Source organism: Ambystoma mexicanum, chromosome 13 (assembly GCF_040938575.1).
Source record: "Ambystoma mexicanum isolate Mex_15411 chromosome 13, UKY_AmexF1_1, whole genome shotgun sequence".
Taxonomy (NCBI): Eukaryota; Metazoa; Chordata; class Amphibia; order Caudata; family Ambystomatidae; genus Ambystoma; species Ambystoma mexicanum.
The window spans coordinates 567,019,251-567,041,652 of NC_090938.1; the positions used below are offsets into that span (position 1 = coordinate 567,019,251).

A 22,402-nucleotide genomic window follows, 5' to 3' on the forward strand; every position below is an offset into this window, starting at 1 on the left:
GCAAACGCCGTTGCCCATCTGGCGGAACCCAGTGTCGGCGATGTCCGTCGCCACGGTGATGGCGTGGTCCGAGGCCACTTCACCTTCCTGCAGGATCTCAAGGGCCTCCGCCCTCTTGTCGTCCGGCAGAAAATCCAGCAGGGGAGCTATCTTGTACCAGAGTTCCCTGTCGTAGCGGGCCACGATAGCCAAGGCGTTGGCCGCTTTAATCGTCGTCGCCGCCGACGAGATGACTCTGCGTCCCATGGCATCCAATTTCTTTCCCTCGCCGTCCGGCGGGGAAGTCGACGTGGAGGCCGCACCCCCCCCCGCTTTCTTCCTGGCTGCCGCGGAGACGACGGAGTCCGGGGTAGGCTGCGCCCGGAGGCATAGGGGGGCCGAGTCCGGGACCCGGTACTTTTTCTCGTACCGGTCTCTTTTCGCTGGCGTCGTGGAAGGGTTCTTGAGGAGGGAAAGGCCCTCATCCCAAATGTCGTCCAACAGAGGCACTGCGAGGACCGTCTTCCTCTTGGTCTCGCGCCGTTGGTAAAGGAAGCCTTCCTTTTTCTTCTCCTCAGGGCAGAGTTGGAAAAGCTCGGATGCCCTGGAGATCATTGAGTGGAACGATCCAATCTCGTCGGGCGGAGAAGCCCTGGTGGGAGGCGACGACGGAAAATCCTCGTCGTATGCCTCGTCGTCCGTACCCGTCGCTGCCGTGTCAGTCCCCGTATCATCCCCTCGGGTGGACGGGGAGGAGGGCTGGACGGGGCGCGACGGTTGAAAAGGAGGCGGTGGATGGATCCTTCTTTTCTTGGTAGGGGGAACACCAGAAGGTCCCGGTTCTGGATCCCCCGACGGGAGAGGTTCCTCCGTCGGTAACGGTAGCCTCGTCCTTATCTCGGAGCATAAGGACTGTATAGCCAACAAAATGGCCGCTGAGTTGTCTTGCGGCGCTGGCAGAGGGGAATCCGACGGGCGAGCAGGGGCCCCGTCGGTATCCTCGACGATGTCGTCGTCGTCACCTGCGTCGGGGCCCATTCCGACGGGCTGGTCTTGTTCCACGCCTAGGCCGTGGCTTAAGACCTCGATCAGTTCCTCTTCTGAGGTTGAGGCCGAATCTACGACGACGCCCTGCCCCCCCTTCTTCACCACGGAGGGTTTCACGGGGGTCCTATCGATGGGCACGAAAGAAGACTCCCTCCGAGGAGGCAGGGAGATTCTGGGCCCCGAGGCCGCCACCACTGGTGCAGCCTCCACAGGCTGGGCCAGGGCCGCCGCGACCGTTTCGATAGAGGGCTTGGTCGAATGGATCAAGGCCTTCACCACCTTAGGTGCGCTCACCGCCTTATCCTTGAGGGAGGGGGCACCGCCACGCTCCTCCTCTGCCTTAGAGCTCGACCGGGGTCTCTCCAGGAGCTTCGCCGGGTGCTCGGCCTTCCTCTTACCCGACCCAGAGCGTTGGCTCGTGGTTGATGGTGCCGGGGAGGGTGCGCCCTGCCTGGCGCCCGTAGAGCCCGACCGTTCGGCGCTCCCGGTGCCAGCGGACTCGCGGTGCTTGGCCTTATGTTGGGCCCCCGTCGCCGGGGCGCCCTCAAAGGTCTTAGAAGACCGCTCAGATTTCTTCTTCTTCTCGCCAGACGGGCTCTTACCCTCCAGCCAGCTGGCGAGACGTTGATGGCGGTCCTTCATGGTCCGTTCCGACATGTTGCCGCAAAACGCACAGTCCTTCTCCACGTGCGTCTTGTCCCCATGAAGGCAGTAAAGGCAGAAAGAGTGTTCGTCCTCCTTGAAGACGTTCTGCAGCTGGCATCCAGGGCAGACCCTGAACAGCTTTCCGGGCGTCGAGCTTCCCTTCTCCTGGGCCATCTCCGAGACCGGGCCTGAGAAGCTTCTGGAGTCCTCCGAAGTGTAGCTCGACGAAATCTTCACCCTTGAGGGGCACAGATGAATCCGACACGGGTCCCCGTTGATCGGATGTAGGATCGGTGGAGCTTGAGGCTCTTTTGACCGAAGAATCGAAGTTTTTATGAAAAAGCGCGAAAAAATAGCACTAACGCTCGAGAGCAATAGCACGAGGATCCCAACACATGAACGTGCGGTAAAAATCTGAAGATGGCTGCCAGAGGCGGTGCTTAGGTAGAGGGCAGTCATTGGCTGTGGTCAGTATGACGCAGAGACCAGTGATTGGTTATTACTACGAAAGACAGATCAGAAACGAAACTGATACTGGTTTTTTCTTTACCGAGGATTCCCAGCCTGACGACGGGGAATATTCATGAGCATGTGAATCCATGCCAGACCCCATGCTGGAGAACCCCTATAGCAGAGCTTATGAAGCCCCTCTCGCACCTGGAGGACCGCGAGAAGGAGTCCCATGGCCGGGGTGCCCTGAAAAGTAGGGAACTTACCTGGCGTCTCTTTTTTCTGGCAATGAAGAGTTGGAAATGCGATGGAGGAACCTTCTGGAAGATTTCCTCCCACCTACGAAGACGACATTGAAGTGCCCGGACCGAAAGGGAGTCGCAGAAGAAACATGAGTCCCAACGGTGATCCGGTCCCAGACACTCCAGAGAGAATGGGGATCCGCCCTAGCAGAACGACATTCACAAGAGGAACAAGTGGAAAATCCCAGACACTCCGGCATAGACGGAGGACAATGCGACCACAGAACCAGAGCAGGAGAGAAGGAGAACAGGAAAGAAAAAAAAAGGTCTTCCCGGTGATGCTAGTGCATCCAGCCCCGACTGCGCGGAGAAAAGGACTGAAGGGTGATGCCTGGGGCAGAGCTAAGGAGGGCAGGGTTACGGCCGCGTGCGGTACCCCTCGTAAAAAGAGAAGGACAAATTATTCAATTTGATGTTTTTTACAAAAGTGCTCCGGTCCCGTCCCACAGGACAGAATGTCCCAAAAGTATGGAGGAAAGGGGAGGGGATGTAGGAGTAGATGGTAAACTCAGAGTTCCATAATTTTCCAAGGTCACCCCCTGACCCCCTCTCACTTGCTCTCCTTCGGAACTGTAAAGCACTGGGAGCAGAAACCACAACCCAGGAGCCTTGGAAAACTTGCCCAGTTGCATCAAAGCCCAGTAACCTGGAAAAAATTACCTAGATTAATTTAAAGTGCTTTGGGAAAAGCAGCGAACAAAAAAAAAAAAAAAAGAGGGAAGCGGGGAAAGACTGGTACCCTAAATTTAACAAGCTTCTTGCACACTGCAGCCAATGATTGGTGAATCCTCAGATTTTCTTTGACACATGCAGGACATAAAGGGATGCCCGTCTTCACAGCCTTGGTCTAGTGGACTGCTGCCAGCATACAGTCTCCAGAGGTAGGGAAGTCAGGCCTACACAAAGTATTCCATGATCTCCTGTGATCTCCTGTGTACGCAAGTCCTGTAGAGAAAATAGAAGCTTTTCATTACAGTCACCCTTGGGTAGGGGGCAGATGGGCGAGACCTTCAGACTCCTATAAATGGACTGTGGAAGAAACAGAGACCAAAGTAGCCGTAGTGGTAGAAACCCCTGCAGGTGACACAGATTGGAATAAATGCTGCTGGAGGAGCTGCAGAAGTAGGAGTCGTGCCTACAAGAGCTACTGGTGGAAGAAACTGAGAAGAAGGCATTTCTTTCACAATTTACTTGAAACCAGTTCAGTGAGTCCTTATGACCGGCCCTAAATCATCTAGAGGGAATATGGCCCAATTGCAATACCGGAGTAAAGACCAAAGTAGAAGATCTTTTACAGACAGGAACGACGTCCTAGAGATGGTACAGGAACCAATGAGGAGCGGCAGTCGAGAACGGGGGGTGTTGCGGGCTAGGAGACGGGGTAGTCAAGCATTTGTGCGATGGAAAATCCCCAAGTTTCCACTTCCATAGCACTCTCAATGGTTTCAAATTACTTTGGAGGGGAAGTGCTCTGAACCACAGTGTGGCTAGACCGGTTCCACTGTTGCGGCACAGCTCAGGTCATGGAGGGTAAGAGGGTTAGGTGCTCTACCCAATGCCAGAGGGTTTCACAACTGCTCTCCTTTTCTTGCGATCCAAGAAATGGGCCTTTATATTGTCACTAAAGTCACAAAGCATTCTAATATGGAGTGGGTACTGGGCATGCTGGATGCTCACCGATGCTACTGTGGAAGGCCCAAAGGAATCAGAACTCTGTACCCCTTGAGAGACCAGAAAGGACAGCATAAGACCTTTTGGTCACAAAGAGAGTACTGTAACAGCCCCTCACAGCCCTTTAGAATGCTAGGTAGGGGGTCCCTTTCTCCAAAAGAGGGAGATACATCTCAGCATGGAGGCTGGAACGATACCGTCAAAGCAGTGCCTTGTGGCGCACACAGTAAAAGTGTACTGAGCATGATCAGCTGAATTAATCAGATTCATGTTTTTTGTTTAGCGGTTTAATGCATTTTTTTTTGTCCGTGTAAGTTATTTATGGATTGTCTGTATTTATTTTTTACAGCGCCTTGAATTTCTTTTTCCTGGTAATGAGTGTGCTTAATAAAAAAATTGTACTTCTACTATATCCTCTGTGGCAGGATTATGCCCAGAGTGCACCGCTGGCTAATCTTTAATCACCGGAAAACCAAGGAAAGGTTGTGAAAGAAGCCCCCCGGCAAGAGGACCTACAGGGGATGAGTTTCCAGACCATGTGCCAGGAAGAAAAGAACTTTACATTTAGGAAGGCGAGTAAACTCCTTCAGCGAAGCAGGAGAAAGCTCCTCGAAAACCAGCTCTCACCGCCAAAGTCCAGTCTGGAGGCTACTCTAGGAGAACAAAAGGCAAAAGAAGAAGAGGCCATACTAGTCATCTAATGCAAAGCACTCGGAGTACAAGAATTGTGTTTTGCGAAAGTGTAAAGAAAAAGAATAAATAAACGCAGGACAATACTTAATCCAGGAGATCAATGCATAAGCATCAGGAGGTCCAAAAAAACTAAAATAGAAATGGGCAGGTATGGAAACGCAGCAAGCCACAGCATGCAGAGCTACAGTCCTGCAAACACAGAGAAAAGGAATGACAATTGAAGCAGGGAGCATGCACAACGGAAATCGCCAGCATTTACATGGTCGTGGTTATGCATGTGCAGCATGTTATTTTGTTTTTGAGTTGTGCTGCTGTGTGCTGTGTTCCGTCCGCATCCTGGGGATGGACATCCCCATTAGTATGGGGGAAAATTGACAGGATGTAGGTGTATTAATATACCAACACATTAATTCGATAAAGGAGTTTGGTTCCTCACCTCCCAAGTTTATATTTAGTGGTCTCTAAGGAAATTCCCTCTTTACTCTATGGATATATATTTAGAGGTAAGGTGTGCTCTGAAAGAAGCTTCCCTCTGCCTGTTTATTTAAAACTACAATATCATATAGTGGGAGCGTCCGCCACTGTATAAAGAGGGAGAGTGAAATAATCATGAGTTGGCATTACCTAGAGAGTTGCACCCAGGGGTGGGACACTTCATATTAAAGTTGTAACTTTCATGGAATCGACGTCGCTTGGGACGGTGGGAGAGATCACTACCAGAATCCTTCATGGAAAGGTCCTTTGCAATGCTTTCATCGTGGGAAACATTAGGACTGGATATATCGATATCAGACTCAGATGATGGGGCATTCCCAGTTGGTGTACGTGGTGGAGACTCGTCATGATCCACTGCAGTCTTCGCATCTGTAAAGAAATGACCATATTAAAAAACAAATACTCCTTTACAAAAGAAAAAACAGTTTCTACTGATGTCAAACACACTTTAACTCAATGTATTGGCTGCAAATACTTTAACATCACAGCTGAACTCCATACCTCCATCACAAAAATCAACAACTTGCTCCGTTTCGGATCCGGATAAGCGGGCTTGCCGGAGTGGGTACTTTTTCGGACTCACTGGGGTTGGTGGCTGGTGGCTGCGAGTCACCCTTTTGGTGGGAAAGGCTGGCTCTTCACCTTCAAACGGCTGTAGATTGTGAACTGGACTGGAATCTGTTTTTTAAAAAAAATGTACATTCAGTTTTACCAATGTAAATCACTGAATTTCTCCCAAACAGAATGCACAAGCAGCCAGCAAAAACCATTCAGAATAACAATTTAGAGCGATCACCAGTTCCTTAGCAAGCTCACGCACTTCCTGTCCACAAACACCAACTACATTAACTAGCTGGACAGAGCTACCAAATGGGGGAATGGAGCATGGATTGATATCACCTTTTTAAAATTCAAGCAGTCCAATGCTCAAAGTAGGTGGCAGAATGCCAGACCCAGCCCTCCAGATAGGGTGCGTATCAGATCATTTTACGCACATAAATCTAACACTGCCATTTTAATTCTTCCTTGTATACCACTTACATAGGCTTTTTATGGCAGCGCTCCCATGTATCATGGGGCTCATTGACAGCCTGGCATGCAGCAGCTTGCAAATCCCCTCTTTACTTTAGTAAAGAACACAGTTCCTTGAAAGAAGCAACTGGGATGAGTCCTGGTCTGTTTATTTTTTTTTTAAAACTCTCCTCTGTTTATGCTTCCATCAAGATGATACTTTGAGTAATGTTAAAGGGAATTTGTGTTTTGTTCACTTTGTTAAACTGCCTGCATTTTGTAGGTTACAGTGTTATTAAAGCATCATGAACAGGCTTTTCACTTTGCTTTAGTGGCCTCCCTTTAAGACAATTTACCCACATGTAGCATTGTGTAAAATGAAAATTGTCTTACGGAGACCACCAGGGGGGCGCAGACGGAATGGCTGCCTGAGCCTTCGTCGTCCCTGAAGACCACAGAGAAATGGCGGCACACTGTAGCAAATTCAGCCCTTAAACAGTGAGCAGACAAACGAGAAGTGGGAGCGGCTGACACCAGGCAAGTCTTTTTCCAGAGGAAATCGGTGGGGATTTCCCCCCAAACGTGCCACGGATACAGGCTCCACCCTGCACCCTGGCCTCAAAGTATGCAAGCCTCTGAACACGCCAGCAGGCTCGCCCGAAGCTCAGCGGCTAGAACCGGCAGGAGAGGAAAGCAGAGACGATAGCCTATGGGCAACACCACCAAGTGCCAACGAGACGCCGCAAAGAAAAAGTAAGCCGTGTCCCCGGAACTCAAGGCAGAGGGACAGGCACTGCACAGATCTCCCACACGGGGTGCCCTGGGTGTAAGGTCAGTGCCCTTGTGAAGAGCTGGGGTGAAGCACGCGCTGTCCCTGTAGGAAAGGGAGCGCTAGCCAGGGGTGGCGAACAGCACCCGGCTGGAGGGGTCTCACAGCTCCGGGGGCTGGGCTCCCGTCCTCCGGCCCGACCTTGAGGAAAAGGAACAATTGACTGAGCCAACGGCTCGGACGGTGGAGGCCGGCTCAGACATGCGCTGCAAGTGGGATCCTTTGGGCTCCCCCGTCAAACTGTGGCAGCGGCGGAATACAGGTGGTGCAATCGGCAGCGTAAATCAAGCAAGGGAACATTACACAATGAATAAATAAAACAAAGTGACACGGAGGAGAAACAGTCTTGAACCCTTTTCAAGTTCACAGTGCGCAGGCATCAAGTCACCCGACCTGACTTTATATTGCAGAAACCTAGCGCGTTGCGCAATGGAACGGAGTAGGCAGAACAGGGGTGCGGGCAAGCACTGCAGAGCTATCACCCCCCCCTCCCTCCAGTCATCAGTGTGCAAAGACAGATATCTGCTTAATGTCAGGGAGGGAGCGGATACACAGAACCAAGTGCTAAACCCCCTCAGGCCCCTTTGGGCACCATAAGCCTTCCACTCTATAACAGTCAGAACTGTAATACGTGTGCCTGAATACTACCCATCCGCAGCACGGCAGCCCCCCATCGCCATGGGTACCAGGTTAAAAAGACCAAGAGAAATCCACTAACGCAAGCACGCAGCTTGCATCTGCACTTAAAGGGCACTAGCCGCCACCAGGGGCACATGCCAGGAGAACTGAACCCCGCAACTGCACACAAACCTCAAGTGTTCCGCTGCACAAGCTTAATTATGGCGTCTCAATCCCCAACCAATCCACTGATCATACCCAGAGCGGACCATGATGCTTCCACAAAAGTGGATGTTCGTCTACTCTTGGATGAATATCAAGTAATTTAGATGCAGCATGACAACCAAAGTGAATGCCCTCCAAGATAGAGTCCACAAACTTGAAGATAAGGTAGAGGACCTTGAAAACTACCAGCAGTCGACCGACCTCGTGTAGATGAAAACAGAGGGTCGCTTCCAAGACCTCGAGTAAAGGAATGCAGATCTGGCTGCCATGGTTGAATGGTTGACTACCTAGAGAACAGGGAGAAAAGATCCAATACACGTATACAAGGCCTCAAGGAGACACCAAATGAAACCCCATCCAGCCTTGGTCAACTCTTTTCCAGTCACCCCAACGCCGGACTTCTAATTTGAAAGAGTGCATCGGGCAGGAGGCCCTCCAAACGGACCAAGGTCTGTACTAGCTAAATGTCACCACTACAGGCACAAGGTCGAAATTGTGCAGAGGGCAAGAGAGCAGAACCATATTGACTTCGAGGGATCGCGTGTTAGAATCTTCCAGAACTTGTCAGCATCTACCCTCACCAACAGGAGAGACTGCTGCCCACTCACTACATGAACAGAATATCCGCTACAGGTGGGGCTTCCCCTTTGCGCTTTCCTTTGATGATGGTTACGAAGAATACAGAGTTGTTTCTGCAGAGGAAGCAAACAGTGTACTAGAAGGCCTAACAGCGGGTGCAGGTGGAGTCGAGATGGAACTCCGGTCGTCCTCTGAACCAACAAGAAAACTGATAAGGGTACAAGGAATGTTGAGATACAACACCTCTGACACGAAGGGGACAGAGGACCCATGATCAGACTACCTGGTTGTATAAGGAAACCTGTGGGAGGGTTTTGCCATGGACGTTTAACATTTCAGGAATGGTAGCCGCACCGACCCCAAACTGAGGAGGAAGACTGGTATTTCCGCAGTTAACTATTCTCCCCAGTAAATAAATGCAAGGTAAGTAATGGTTATCGAATGTAAGCACCGACTAAAAGCAAGTATGCTGTAGTGAAAGGTTGTGGGTCTCGGGGAGTCCCCTGTAGGGTGGCCCTATGTTTTTTTCTAGGGCGTCTCCAGTTAGAAGGGGAAATTACTCACTTTTTTGGAGGAGGTCTTGGGGGAGAGGAGTACAAGGGGAGAGAATACTTGCAGGGGGAGTAAAAGGGGGGGGGGATGTCACACCAGGAAATTTCAGCAGGCATCACTTTCCCACAAAACAGCATGCAGCGCATGCACACGAACAGCACACTTGGGAGAGGCAATAGACATCAGGCCATAAATATATTGAAAATGAGAAAGCAAACACTGAGGCTAAAAACACAGCTACTCATGAGATTCTCTACAAACCAGGTTTATGGCGAATGACTCCATAACCCCACAAAAACTCGGACAGGAGGTATCTTGTAATAAACTGAACCATTCGATCAAGAGTAGTCACATTGTGCTCAGCGAAAGCGCCTAACAGCCAATAAATCACGTTTATCAGAGAGCTTTTGCTTTTCTAGAAGAATGGAGAACAGGGGCTCTGATCTGTGGGGGGGATTTTAACATGGTAATGGACCCGGCTTGGGGTTTCATACAGGGAAAGCACTGATCCACCCCAGGAGAGTCTTTTCATCACCTTATGCAAGAACATTTTTTGGTGGACACATGGAGAGCCTGTCACCCGCAACAAAAGCCAACACATTTTACTCTCCCCCAAACCAAACATTTGCCTGCATAGATTACATTTTTCTGGAGGCAGCAATCAAACACAACATCGAGAGGGGCATCCATTTAACTAGTGGGCTGGTCAGACCACGACATGTGCACCATTGATCTCGACTTGGGCCCAAGCAGTAAGAAAGACAAAAGATGGATCTGTAATGACACACCTTTTAAAGACAAATTCTTTAGAGAATCACTAGACACTGAAATTAGGGAATTCTTTAAGCGAAATGACAAACAAAAGTGATCCCTCTCAATTGACAGTGTGGGACGCTGCCAAAGCCACGACAACGGGACTTCAGATAGCACAGGAGGCATTTACGAAAAGAACTAGACTCCTGCGGGAGACATACCTGAAGGGGAAATAAGAAACAAAGAAGGTTACCTGTCAGGTGGGGTTGGAGACGCTGTTATGACGTTGGCAGATATAAAGGAGCTCAGACCAGAACTGAAAGAAGTGTGGAGTGGGAAAGTGTTAACTCACTTCTGGTACGTCAAACAAAAAATGCATGAAAGAGGAGACAAAGCCCACTCCCTACTAGCAGCTAGACTAAGGTAGATAAAATCAAAAACCCAGAGGTGCGGGGGCGCTGTTGAGCAGCCGACAAGATGGCTGCCTAGCTGTGGAGCTCCGTGCCCAGCAATCTTCTATCGGTCTGCATCGGCGGTGAAGAACAATATCCAGCACTGGAAATACTTGCTCAGGGTAGCGTTGGATGTGCGCTACATTTACATCTAATTTCGGCTGGAACCTTTTTGTTGGGACTGTGCTGCGGCGCCCGGACATTGGGAGGTCTGGGCCGTGCTCCATCTGAGCTCTTGTGGCCTGCTGTGAGGCTGCTTGGAGGTACTGCCTCCTCCCCCCACACCCCTCCTGTCTTCGGTGGGCCTGCGGTGGGGCTGCGGCGGACCCTCCTCGCCCTCCTCTGCCTCTGGGAGCTGGGCTGTCTCTCCCTCTGCCGCGGAGGCTGGGCGCGCGCTTCCTCGGCTCTCTGCATGGCTGGAGCATCGGCCACTCATCGCGGGCGGGTGGCGTTTGGCTGCCGCAGCTGCACCGCACTGCTCTGCTGTGCTGTGCTGTGCTGCTTGGGCTCTGGGCCTGCTCTGTCTGCTGCGTGATTCCTGGGTTGCTGAGACTGCGTATGAGGAGCCGGGGGGACCGCCGGACTATTACTGCATGTTTTATATCAATTGATTGTACGGCCTCCAGCCCTTGCTCCTGTGCCTGACGATCTGCCTGCATTGAGGCCCCTGTATTGTTTGTGAAAGAGGCCCACCCCCCCACTTCGCCTGTACCTCCAGCTGGCCAACAGTCATATCGACGTGGGAAGACATCCCTCCCCTGGCGCTGCTCCTTACAGTGGGGGGGCACCTATTAATACCTATATTGTGGCAGTGCTGATCTATGGGAGTTCAGGCCTGCATCTGAGCCCCACTCTGCTCTTCTCTTCAACGCATCCTGTTTCGGTTTCCCCCTGATGCTACGTTTGGATCCCGGGGGCCCTGTAATTACTGGCTGAGCTCTGGTGCCCGGCGCAGTGCCCCGTCCCCGACTCTGTGGCTTCCCGTATGGGGCCTTCGCTGGACCACTCTAAGTGCGGCTTCACCCTGGGGGGTGCTGGCGCTCTTGCCCACATGGACTGTGCCCGCACTTTGTGCCATCTTGAGTGGTTGCCCCTGGGGTCTCTCTGAACTATTTCCTGGACTACGCAAGCAGCGCCTGCGCATATCTATACCCACCACCTTTTGTCTTCGGGATGCCCGGTAGATCTCGTGGGACAGCCAAAACCGGGGCCATAGACAAGTTTACAAAACCGACACCCAGAGCGGAGCGGGGTGTCACCCCCACAAATACCGCGACCTGGAAGCATCATTGGACCCCACTCAGCCTGACCTGATGATGGAGTCCATGGCAAAGAACTTCGCCTCCTTCCATGAAAAGCTGGACGACATTAATGCGAATGTGGCCACACTCAAGTCAAAGCTGGATCAGCATGGCAACAGGATCACTGAGGCTGAGGCCAGAATTGGGGCAAACGAGGATGGCGTCCATACTCTCCAAAATACTGTTGCAGAGCTGGTGCGCGATATGAAGAGTACTAAGGCCAAGTGTGACGATTTAGAATCGAGATCGCGCAGAAACATCCGCATCGTGGGAGTTCCTGAATCCGCACTTAAGGGTCGCATGGAACTGGCGGTGGAGACCCTCCTTAAAGATCTTCTTGGCGACCCTCCGCTCTCACCGCTTTTTACAATTGAACGGGCGCATCGCTCGCTGGGTCCCTCTGTCCCAAGCCAGGTGATTTTCCCAGGCCAATAATAGCGAAGTTCCTCAGTTATAGGGACAGGGACCATATGAGAAGGGCGAGTTGAGGATGGACTCGCAAATCATCAGAATCTTCCCCAACTTTTCCATGGCGGTCCAGGAGGAGCGCAGACAGTTTAACGGGGTGAAGAAAATTCTTTGTGAAAGGAAGGTTGAATATGCAATGTTGTTCCCAGCGCGGCTGAAATTCACCTAACACAACAAGTTGTACTTTTTCACGGTTCTGGGAGAAGCAGTGAAATTCATTGAATCGCAGATCCCACTGGAGGCATCTCCACAGGAATCGATGGAAAATGACTGAGATGTCCTACACTTCTAGTCTAATAAGTGAAACTGTGTCTCCCTTGTCGGACACCATCCGTCATTATCTTTTCATTGGAATGTTTAGCGTTGAAATCCTGTCACCGCCCGAGAAGCGGTTTGCGCTGCACTGCTTGCTTAATTGGGTACACGGCAGTGGTATCCCCTGCTGCAATTGCAACACTATGCTTTTTGGTTGGTTCTCTGTTTTGCCCCGGTTGGGCACATGGGTTTGGGCTGCTGGGTTGGTTATGGTATTCTGGCGCCTTTGTTATGGGTGGGGTGTATTACACTGCTGATCGGGGTTGGGCAGTGAGGGTGGAGGGTGGCAATATTGTGGGTTGTTTAACTGCAAAAAGCACGAGAGCAAGGACGTTGGTGGTAAGATGGTGTGGCTTTGATGAGGCTGTGTGCAGGGCATAGCGGGGAAGAGTATGTCTGCAGGGATGTCATTGGTCAAGTCACTATGTCCCTTAGTCTCATGAAATGGAATGTCCGGGGGCGGAGTAATTTCACTAAAACCCGCAGGATCACGGCGTATGCTCAGCGGAATGGCATCAAAATACTCCTTCAAGAAACGCACGACATGGGGCGCCTTGCATCATGCCTGGGGCTCGTATAGGTACTATACAAAATATTCAACCCAGTCTAGGGGTGTGCTTACTCTGGTCCACAAATCTGTCCGATTTTAATTGCGCACCAGTCACCTGGATTCGGAGGGTAGATACGCGATTCTCCATTGCTCCCTGGAAGGCATGGAATGCCTCCTTGTGAACACATATGCCCCAAATATCGATCCCCTGTTTTTTTTACGAGATCTTCACCATACTCTTGAAATATATCAGAGTCCCAATCCTATGGGGAGGGGATATGTACTTAATTTTGAATGGTGAGCTTGATAGATCCGGCACCTCTCGCAGAGCCACTTCGCAGGCGGCCAGCTGTCTCCTTGCACACGCTACCACCTTAAGCCTCAGATGTATGGAGTGTCCTCCACCCACTCCTCAGAGTACTACTCCTACTCATCGGTGCATGATAGCCTATCAAGAATCGACCTCTTCCTTATATCTAGTGTGCTGGTGGGTAAAACGACAGACGCACAGTTGCTACCACGCACATTTTCAGATCACTCTCCATTAATACTGCGGCTCGGATTGGGGCAGGGTCGGCCTCCCCGCTCCTCCTGGCGCTTCAAATCTGAGGCACTGAGGGATGTTTTCAAAGCCGATATCCTGGCCGACATTAATACCTTCTTTGACTGCAACAGTAGACATGACACAATTGATGGGGTTTGTTGGGAGGCGTTTAAGGTTTTCATGGGGGCGGGGGGGTGCATTTCTAGGGAGGCTGGGGTCCTTAAGGACATAAAAAATAGCCTGCAGCGCTCTGAGAGAACGCTTAAAAAACTTGAAAGTGACTACATTAATGCCCCCTTCCCATCCACACTAGCACAGATAAGGTCGGAATTGGAATCATTTGAGGCACACGCCCAGCGGGAGGTTCAATATTATGCCCGCCCCTTGGCGGCGCGGAAATATGGCAAGGGTGAGAGGCCGGGGAGAACCCTGTCCAGGTTGGTCCGAGTAGAGGGGGGTTGAGCCTGTATAGACTATCAGGGACACTGGGGGAACCCATCATTGGTCCGACCAGCGCATCCTTGAGATATTCACCAAATTTTATACAACTCTGTATGCCCCCCAGCTGGGAACACAGCATGCGGGATACGGACCTCCTTCTAGATCGAATCCCCATGTCCCTCCTTTCCAGTGCCACTCGGGAGCAACTGGATGCCCCGATCACACTTGATGAAATTACAGCTGCCATTTCGGCTCTCCCCAGATGTAAAGCTGTAGGCCCGAATGGGCTCACCTCGGAATTCTATCTTGAGCATGTTGCCATCCTAGCACCCAGGCTCCTTGAAGTCTGGAATAAATCTCTCAGGCTGGCCACCCTGCCCCAGTCCATGCTCGAAGCCCTCATAACCGTCCTTCCCAAGCCGGGTAAACCACCAGACGAATGTGGGTCCTATAGACTCCTGTCTCTAATTAACATGGACACAAAAGTCTTAGCCAAGGTCGTTGCAAATCGATTTCTTCCCATCATGACACACTTGGTCCATCCCGATCAGCTTGGCTTCGTCCCCGGCCGGTCAACATCCCTCAACATTCGCCAGCTGTTTAATGTCAGGCCAGAATAGACCCGGACGCGAATGCAGTAGCACTTACTCTTGATGCCCAGAAGGCATTCGATATGGTGTCTTGGCAATACATGTGGGCTGTGCTTCACAAAATGGGTATTGGTCCCTGCACAATGTCGTACATCAAGCGGCTGTACACTAACCCCATGGCCAGAGTCTTGGTTAACTCCCAGACCTCACCTCTCATCACACTCCATAGGGGAACGCGCCAGGGCTGCCCCTTCTCCCTAATTTTATTTGCGCTGATAATTGAGCCCATGGCCGACTATATCAGGGATAAGCACAGCCGAAAGGGTATACGTCTGCGGGATTCTCCGGAGATAATCTCGTTGTATGCAGATGATGTGCTCCTTTATATTAGGGACCAGTCTACCCATTTGGACTCAGTAATTCGAGATGTTACCAAAATAGGCACATTCTCAGGGTTTACCATAAACGACACCAAGTCTGAAATATTCCCGCTCACCGTTGCTACCCCCCAGCCAATATTTGAATTCCCCCTTTGGTGGTCGCCAGACAGAATTAGAGATCCTGGGGTTAACATTTCCGTCTCTAGATCCTCACTGCTAGCCGACAACTACTCTGCTGTGGCGCGGCAGGCGGAAGACCGGATGCTGAGATGGCGCCACCTTCCCCTTTCCCTTTCGGGCAGGCTATCACTAATCAAAATGATACTGGTTCCCAAGCTCTTGTACACCTTCACAAATGTCCCGATTTGGCCCGGGAAGCAATACTTTCAGAATCTCCATACCCTATGCGCCCAATTCCTATGGCACTCTGGTGCAGTTCGTAAAAAGTGGCAACACATGACTCTCCCATATGATAAGGGGGGCTTCAAAGCCCCTGACCTTGCTTGTTACTGGATAGCTGCTCAAGCACAACATGCTACACATTGGTATGTATTTTCAGACCCCCCCCCCCACATGTGAAACTCAAGAAACTTGCAAGCGAAGGGGTTAACATTCTGTCTCTTATCCTTCATCATACATATCGGGCTGATGCTCCGGCGGACCCTGTAGCTGCCACAATCATGGCGTGGAGACGGCTATTGTCATCCTACTCTGATTCCCGCCTGTACTACAAATGGCTGCCCATATGGCAATTCCCTGGTCTCAGCCCCACTCACGACAAACACCTTATGAGAAACCGGCAGGGCCTTGGCTACTGTATGCTATCTGACCTATTTCCCGACGGGAAATTCATCACCCCGCAGACATGGTGTCCTGGTCACTCTGGCTTGGCGCTGGAACTGTTGCAATATTACAGATTGAGGGCATCGATCCGCGCCATGTGGCCATCTTTCCCCAATGAACCCCCAGATTCACCCGAAATCCACTTTATGACTAACTCGCCTGGGGTGAGAGGCGCAACATCCTCACTATACAAAATGCTGCTAGGGAAGTTGGGTGACACCTCTCCTTCGACCAGGGAAGCATAGGGCAGTGAGCTGAACCTAACTATCACTGATGCCATGTGGGGTAGAATGTACATGCATACATGTAAGGTCTCCCTAAATGCAAGATTTCGCTGTATACAATACAAGCTTTTGAATCGCCTATATTACACTCCGTATAGAGTGCGGAAATTTGTGAACGGCCAGGCACATGCTTGCCCGAGATGTAGGTCCATGGAAGCAGACCATATCCACATGTTCTGGTCCTGTGATGTGTTGGTCCCTTATTGGGAAGCCATCATGGCGGCTCTAGCCGAGATAACTGGGATCCACATTGCACCGGACCCACTGGCCGCTCTGTTCGGGCTATGCGACGGGCCTGAGTTAAGCAAGGCGTCCAGATTCCTGAACATTGGGACTATGATTGCCAAAAAATGTATACTTCAGTGTTGGAAGCGCCGCTCCCCTCCTTCTTTTGAAATGTGGCTGAAGGCCCTCACCTGGACTCAGAGGTGCAAAGAAGACTATATTAATACTCTCTCTGCGACCTCTTGTCCCAAGAATGTATGGGCCGATTTTTGCAGCCATCTGAACAGTAAAGTTAACATTGAACTGCTCTCCTCTCCCCTGTCGGACACGTAACCGCTGCTTTTTTTTTTATTGAGTGGCTTGGAACTGCACAAGACTGTTAGAGATTCTGTCTGCCGCTTTCTGCCCCCCCCCTGTATGCTAATGCCATTCAGTTATTTGCAATGTCTTTTGTTATGTGCACTGTTCTTGTCCAATGGTTCTTGCTTCATACTAATAAAGAAAAGTTAAAAAAAAAATAGGGGGCAACACGCAACACTGAACAAATCCACCAAAATCATGGCTTGTTTTGCTCAGTTCTACAAATAACTGTATTCCTCAGACTGCACATCCTCTCAAGAAAGCATACATTCTTACAAACATCTGCGTTTGGACCAATGCAAAGTCCAGACAGACAAATTGAGTGTACCAATAATAGCAGAGGAAATAAGTGCCGCCATTTCCAAATTAAAAGCAGGATCAGTGCCAGGACATGACTGCTTCACCCCAGCATTTTACAAAACCTTTAGTGGTGCTATAGCACCCTTCTTGACCTTGTTGTTCAATGACATTATGGCAATGGGGCTGGCCCTCGCATCCTTTACGGAGGCTATAATTATCGTTCTTCCCAAAGAAGGCAGGGACAAGCTCAAGTGCGGTTCCAACAGGCCAATTTCCCTGTTAAACATTGATGCAAAACCTACGCCAGCGTCCTCGCTAACAGATTGAGTGAGGTACTGCCAAGGCTTATACATAACGACCAGGTCTGGTACGTGAAAGTGCGACAGGGTTCAGACAACATCCGCAAAATTCTGGACCTAATTGCGTTAATTGACTCTCAGGACTCAAACCCCCACCCTAGTTTCAGTGGATGCTGAAAAAGCTTTTGATAGGGTGGAATGGCTGTTTATGCATCAAATCTTGAGGAAGGTAAACCTGGGGAGACGCTGGGTTACAGGGGCACAAGCTTTATATCGCAATACGAGGGCAAAGGTTGTGGTTTTTGGTGTGGCGTCTCCCCCTCACACTCCCCCTTTCGCCCTCCCCCCTTCGCCCTGACACAGGGGTCTAGGCAGAGCTGCCCTTTATCGCCTTCTATTTTCGCATTGGTGATGGAGCCTTTGGCCCAAACCATACGGAAAGATGCCTCAATCACTGGGATGATTACATTTCGGAAGGAATACAAGCTAGCACTGTTTGCTGACGATGTCCTAGTTTACCTGATGCACCCATCCCTGTCCATTCCAGCAATCCTAGCCGCAAAAGAGGAATATGGAACCCACTCGAGTTTCCGTGTTGATTGAAGCAAAACAGTAGTCCTACTGCTAAATATCAGCAGGCCCCCGCTCAGACAATCTCCCGGAAACCTGGGGTCTGAAGCAAGTCCAAGAGAAAATCCGATACCTAGGGGTAACTATCACGAAATGGCGAGGAGATCTATACCAGACTAATTATGCCTGTTTTTGACAGCGAGTAAAAGGGGCATCCAAAAATTGTCAAAACTGAAACTCTCATGGGCAGGGAGATTCACAATTATTAAAATGAATGTGCTACCTACCACGGCTTCTATTCCTGTTCCAGTGTCTCCCGATAACACACCTAGACTCCTTCCACGTGAAAAATTAAGCACTCTCTACTACCCTTTTTCTGGGAAGGGAAAAGGCCCTGAATTGCTTACAGAATGATAAGTCCAAAAAACAAGGGTGGCATGGCATACTCAGACTTCCATGAGCTCAATTCTGGTTGTTATTAGCCACTTGAGGGAATCTGAAAATAAGCAATGGGATCATCTAGAAAATTGTTATTTTGCACCAGTCGCGTTCGGAGAATGGCTCTGGGTCCCCCAAAAATCTGTATTGTCGCTACCGTGCTTGAACATCCGATCCTGGCGGTGTTGTGGGCCTTCTGGAAAAAGAAACCAGAAATGAGCAGTGTCAACAAATGGCTCTCCCATTAAGCTGTATCTGGCCACCTCCAATTAGAGATCTTATAACAGAACCAATTCGCTTCCAACCGCAATATGAACAGTGTTTAGTCAGGGAATGACAACTGTGGAAAGATGGGATCTTCCCGACGAAGGAAGAGTTAGAAAGTGCTCAGCAAGGCCAACAGATCCAACCACTGTTATACCTGCAACTAAAGGGCACACTCACAGACCCACGGTGGAACACACAACCCGAGAGGCAACTTACTCCATTTGAAAGCGTCCTTAACACATATGGGATCCAAAGGGTTAGTCCCAAAACTTGAGTGCCTTATTGGAAAGGCGGCACCTACCAACCCCGCACACGCAAGCTCAGTGGGAAAAGGACATGCGATGGGAAAGAAATCTAGAGGGATGGGGCGCAGTACACAGAGCTGTCTGGAATTCTACTACCTCGGTCCAATATAAGATGCACAACAGCAGGCTGCTCATGTAATGGCATATCACTCCCCAGAGATTGACGAAAAAGTACCCCGGAATAAGCCTGCATGCCAATTGTCAAGCGCAACATGTCCTGCACTGAACGTTTAAATAGTTGCTGCTTTTCATGAAGCTTGTTGTGTGCTTGGGGGAAGGAGGGCGGGGGTGGCAGTAAAAATCAGATCAATCATTCGCACTGTTTGGAAAATGCGGTGTCATTTTCTGCATGTGTTGGTCCCATTTTCAAATACAAATTGTCTTAAACAAGGGCTGCATTTTTGCTTAATTGGCTTTAATAGAAACAGCGCATTTGCAGCAGCATGAGCATTTCATACTTTTTCTTTTCATCACAGAAGCACACCAATTGCAAATCTAGGCATGTGGTTTGAACGTTCACTCCCTTTCTGACAACCCACCGCAAGCAGGTATAATAGATACAGGTAGAAGCTTTGCTGTATATATTTTTAGTGGCGCAAATTGTACCTGTACTTCTCAATGGGACTGCTATATATTCAGGCAAAGTAGCCTAATTTATTAGCGAAGCTTCTATACCGTATGCATTTCGTGGCACAATGACAAATATTCACAGCAGGGCTGATTGCATCATGCCCACCTTTCTTAGCAGGACTGCTATCTTTTGGGACAGTACCTGAATTTCTTAACAGAGCTGCTTATGAGAGCACAAATATGTGTTGGCATTTTCTGCAGCGAGCTAAAGTACAAAGCAAAAACATTGTCTGAGCTCTTCCACCAACCCACAACAGTGTGGGAAGATGGCATTGCTGTCATATACTTCAATTCCTTCTACTCAGTAATCGTACATGGGAGAAGCCGAAGTTTTGAAAAGCGCAACACAGAGTCCCACTGCCATAACTCTAGCACATTTCAAAGCATCATTATGAATCTCTTGACTAATCTAGGATAGTCAAAACAGGCTTACAGCTTTTGACAAGCCATTTATGTTGGGCAAACCTCACATGGAGCTGCAAGTGCCCTAACCCTATGTGCCTTTCAGTGTCAACATCCTGTTGGGAAAGGCATTTTAGTGGGTCTATAACCCTGCTGCAGAGATTATTGTGTAACATGTTAGTTCAAATCCTGTTAATAGGTGAGTTAGTGAGACTGCATCAGAGACATGCATTTAAGATGCAGGTAAAATTCAATTGCAACACAGTTGCCTTAACTTTCGACTTATCAAAAGGACCAACAAACATTCAGTGATTCAGAACACACACATTTTATCCGGGATGCTCTGCTTGTAATGGCTCATAACACACAACTCATCAGGGCTGCTATATTTGTGATGGCTCAGAACACAAAGCTCTTCAGGGCTGCTGTACTTGTAATGGGCTCACAACACACAAATCATCAGGACTGCTATACCTGCGATTGCTCAGAACCAACACATCTCATTTGGGCTGCTATACTTGTAACGGCTCATAAGAAGCACATCCAAGGAGTACTCCTATATGTGTAATGGCTCAGAACAGGCATCTCATCTGGGCTGCTATACTTGTAATGGCTCATAAGAAGCACTTCCCGCTATATGTATAACGTCTCAGAACACACACCTCGTCAGGACTGCTATACCTGTGATGGCTCAGAACACACATCTCATTCAAGGAAGTGCCGCATCTGGTCAGACAAACCTCCAACTATCATTCCCAGCCCAATGACCAAAAGAAGGTTTGCACACATCTAAAAAGGACCACCCAATGGTAAAGCAGCACTAGATTTTTAAATAGAAAAGCCATGTTCAGCTTTTTGGCTATTTATTGGTGCTATGTTAAATGACAAACAGAAAAACAGGAGAGGAAGAGCAACTCTGAACATAAGGTAAGCAACACAGAAGAACAAAGGCGGGGAAGGCAGGGGGTGGGGGGGGGGCAAAGGGACAGGAAACATACTAAACAATCCAAAACAGGAATTCGAGCAACAGGAATAGAGAGCAATGAGCTACATGATAGGGCAACAAAGAAAGTGAGAAGGGAAACAGAGTTAATAATAGGACAAACACACAATAGGAGTGAGGGATATAAGAAGAGCAAAAGAGACATTTGGAGACATTAAAATAGAGATGGAAATAGAAAACCAAGACTAGAGACAGGCAGGCCAATAACATAAGAGACGGTGCAAGAAAGATAATCAAAAGGAGTAGCAATCCACAACAAATGAAAATGGAAAAACAGATATAGCCAGAGTAATGACATGAGAGAGGAAGAGGAGTTATATGAACGATATAGCAAGATATAGGAGAGAAAAAGCAACAATAGAATGCAGAGATGGGAGAGGCAGAGTGACAGAGAAACAGAACGTAAAAAGTGGCATGGCAACACTAAAGGGTGAGAGGCAGAGTGTCCGAAAGTGAGAGACGGAAAACAAAGTAGCAAAGGGAAGGAGAGATGGAGCAAAAACATGGAGCGACTGTCAAGCAGGTAGTGCAAGACAGCAACAGTAGGCCAGAGAGGCAGAGAAATGATACTAGTAGAGCGAAGGACTTGACTTATGAATTCACCCGATGTAACTAGCTGGCATCTGTAGTAACCCTTAACAGAGTGTTGTGCCCAAATATCAAGAAGATGAAGCTGGGTAGTATGCATCTACAAGGTTCTTGTGTGGGGAAAATGTTTTCCACAGGCGCAATACATTATTTAGAACCACTTTGAAATACAACTATTTTGTCACTTATTTTTTTGGAACATTTTAATTGTACGCACAATTTGGATAGTTGTCTGACAATTTTTACTCTTTTGCGAAAGAGGAAAATCGTCTCTTGAAAGTGGATTTACTCTCCAACTCTAAAAATTGGGAGTAAAATACTCTCACTCCAAAACCCTAACTGGAGCACTGGCCAACAGCAAAAGCTCAATAGATGTTTCAGGGAATGTCAGACTGCGTACGACGACCTACTCACTCCCACTTACAGTAAATCGAGTTGGTCTGTAAATGTCGATCGAGTGCAACATGGCTTCTAGCTTTGAAGTGATTAAGAAGGTAAGTCGCAAAATTGCTGTGTAATGAGGGCAATCATTCCTTGCTCCACAGAAGTTGAAGACCAGAAAATGAATGTGCGATCAGCAATCAAATAACCAGTAAACCAGCTGGGTGCTTTAGTGCTTTGAGAGGCGGTACAGGGAATATTAAGTAGTCCGAATCCCCAGGTGCCCAAGGTTACAGAGAGCTGGACTAAGAGAAATGAATGCCAAATATGGAACAATTTACTTACCTGAAACTATTGTTCACCAGCATGGGTTTGGCAGGGATTCACATGCTCATGGATGATATGATATGATAGTTTATTTATTTCGTGCCCATACACAAGTGTTCAGGGTGCGACAAGGCAAGGGGTGGGAACAAGGGAGGACAAAACAACGATCTTACTAGGCCCAGTAACATTGAGAAAGCGCAAGTGGAGGGGAAAGGGAAGGGGGGGAAAGTGCAAGGGGCAGGGGAGGAGTGGAAAGTGCTGAACATGTGATTAAATAACAGGTAATGCAG

At 49.3% G+C, this 22,402-nt stretch overlaps 1 protein-coding gene across 6 annotated transcripts in view; it reads right to left on the reverse strand.

The window, feature by feature from the left end:
- The window catches only part of KAT7 (lysine acetyltransferase 7), a 1,354,088-nt gene that overhangs the window by 922,083 nt on the left and 409,603 nt on the right, over positions 1 to 22,402 (reverse strand). For all 6 annotated transcript variants that reach the window (XM_069634368.1, XM_069634370.1, XM_069634373.1 and 3 more), the window contains exons 4-5: positions 5,784 to 5,960; positions 5,412 to 5,651 (exon numbers count right to left, since the gene is read on the reverse strand). In XM_069634368.1, the coding sequence (XP_069490469.1) occupies positions 5,412 to 5,651; positions 5,784 to 5,960 (417 nt within the window). The remainder of the gene's footprint in view (positions 1 to 5,411; positions 5,652 to 5,783; positions 5,961 to 22,402) is intronic.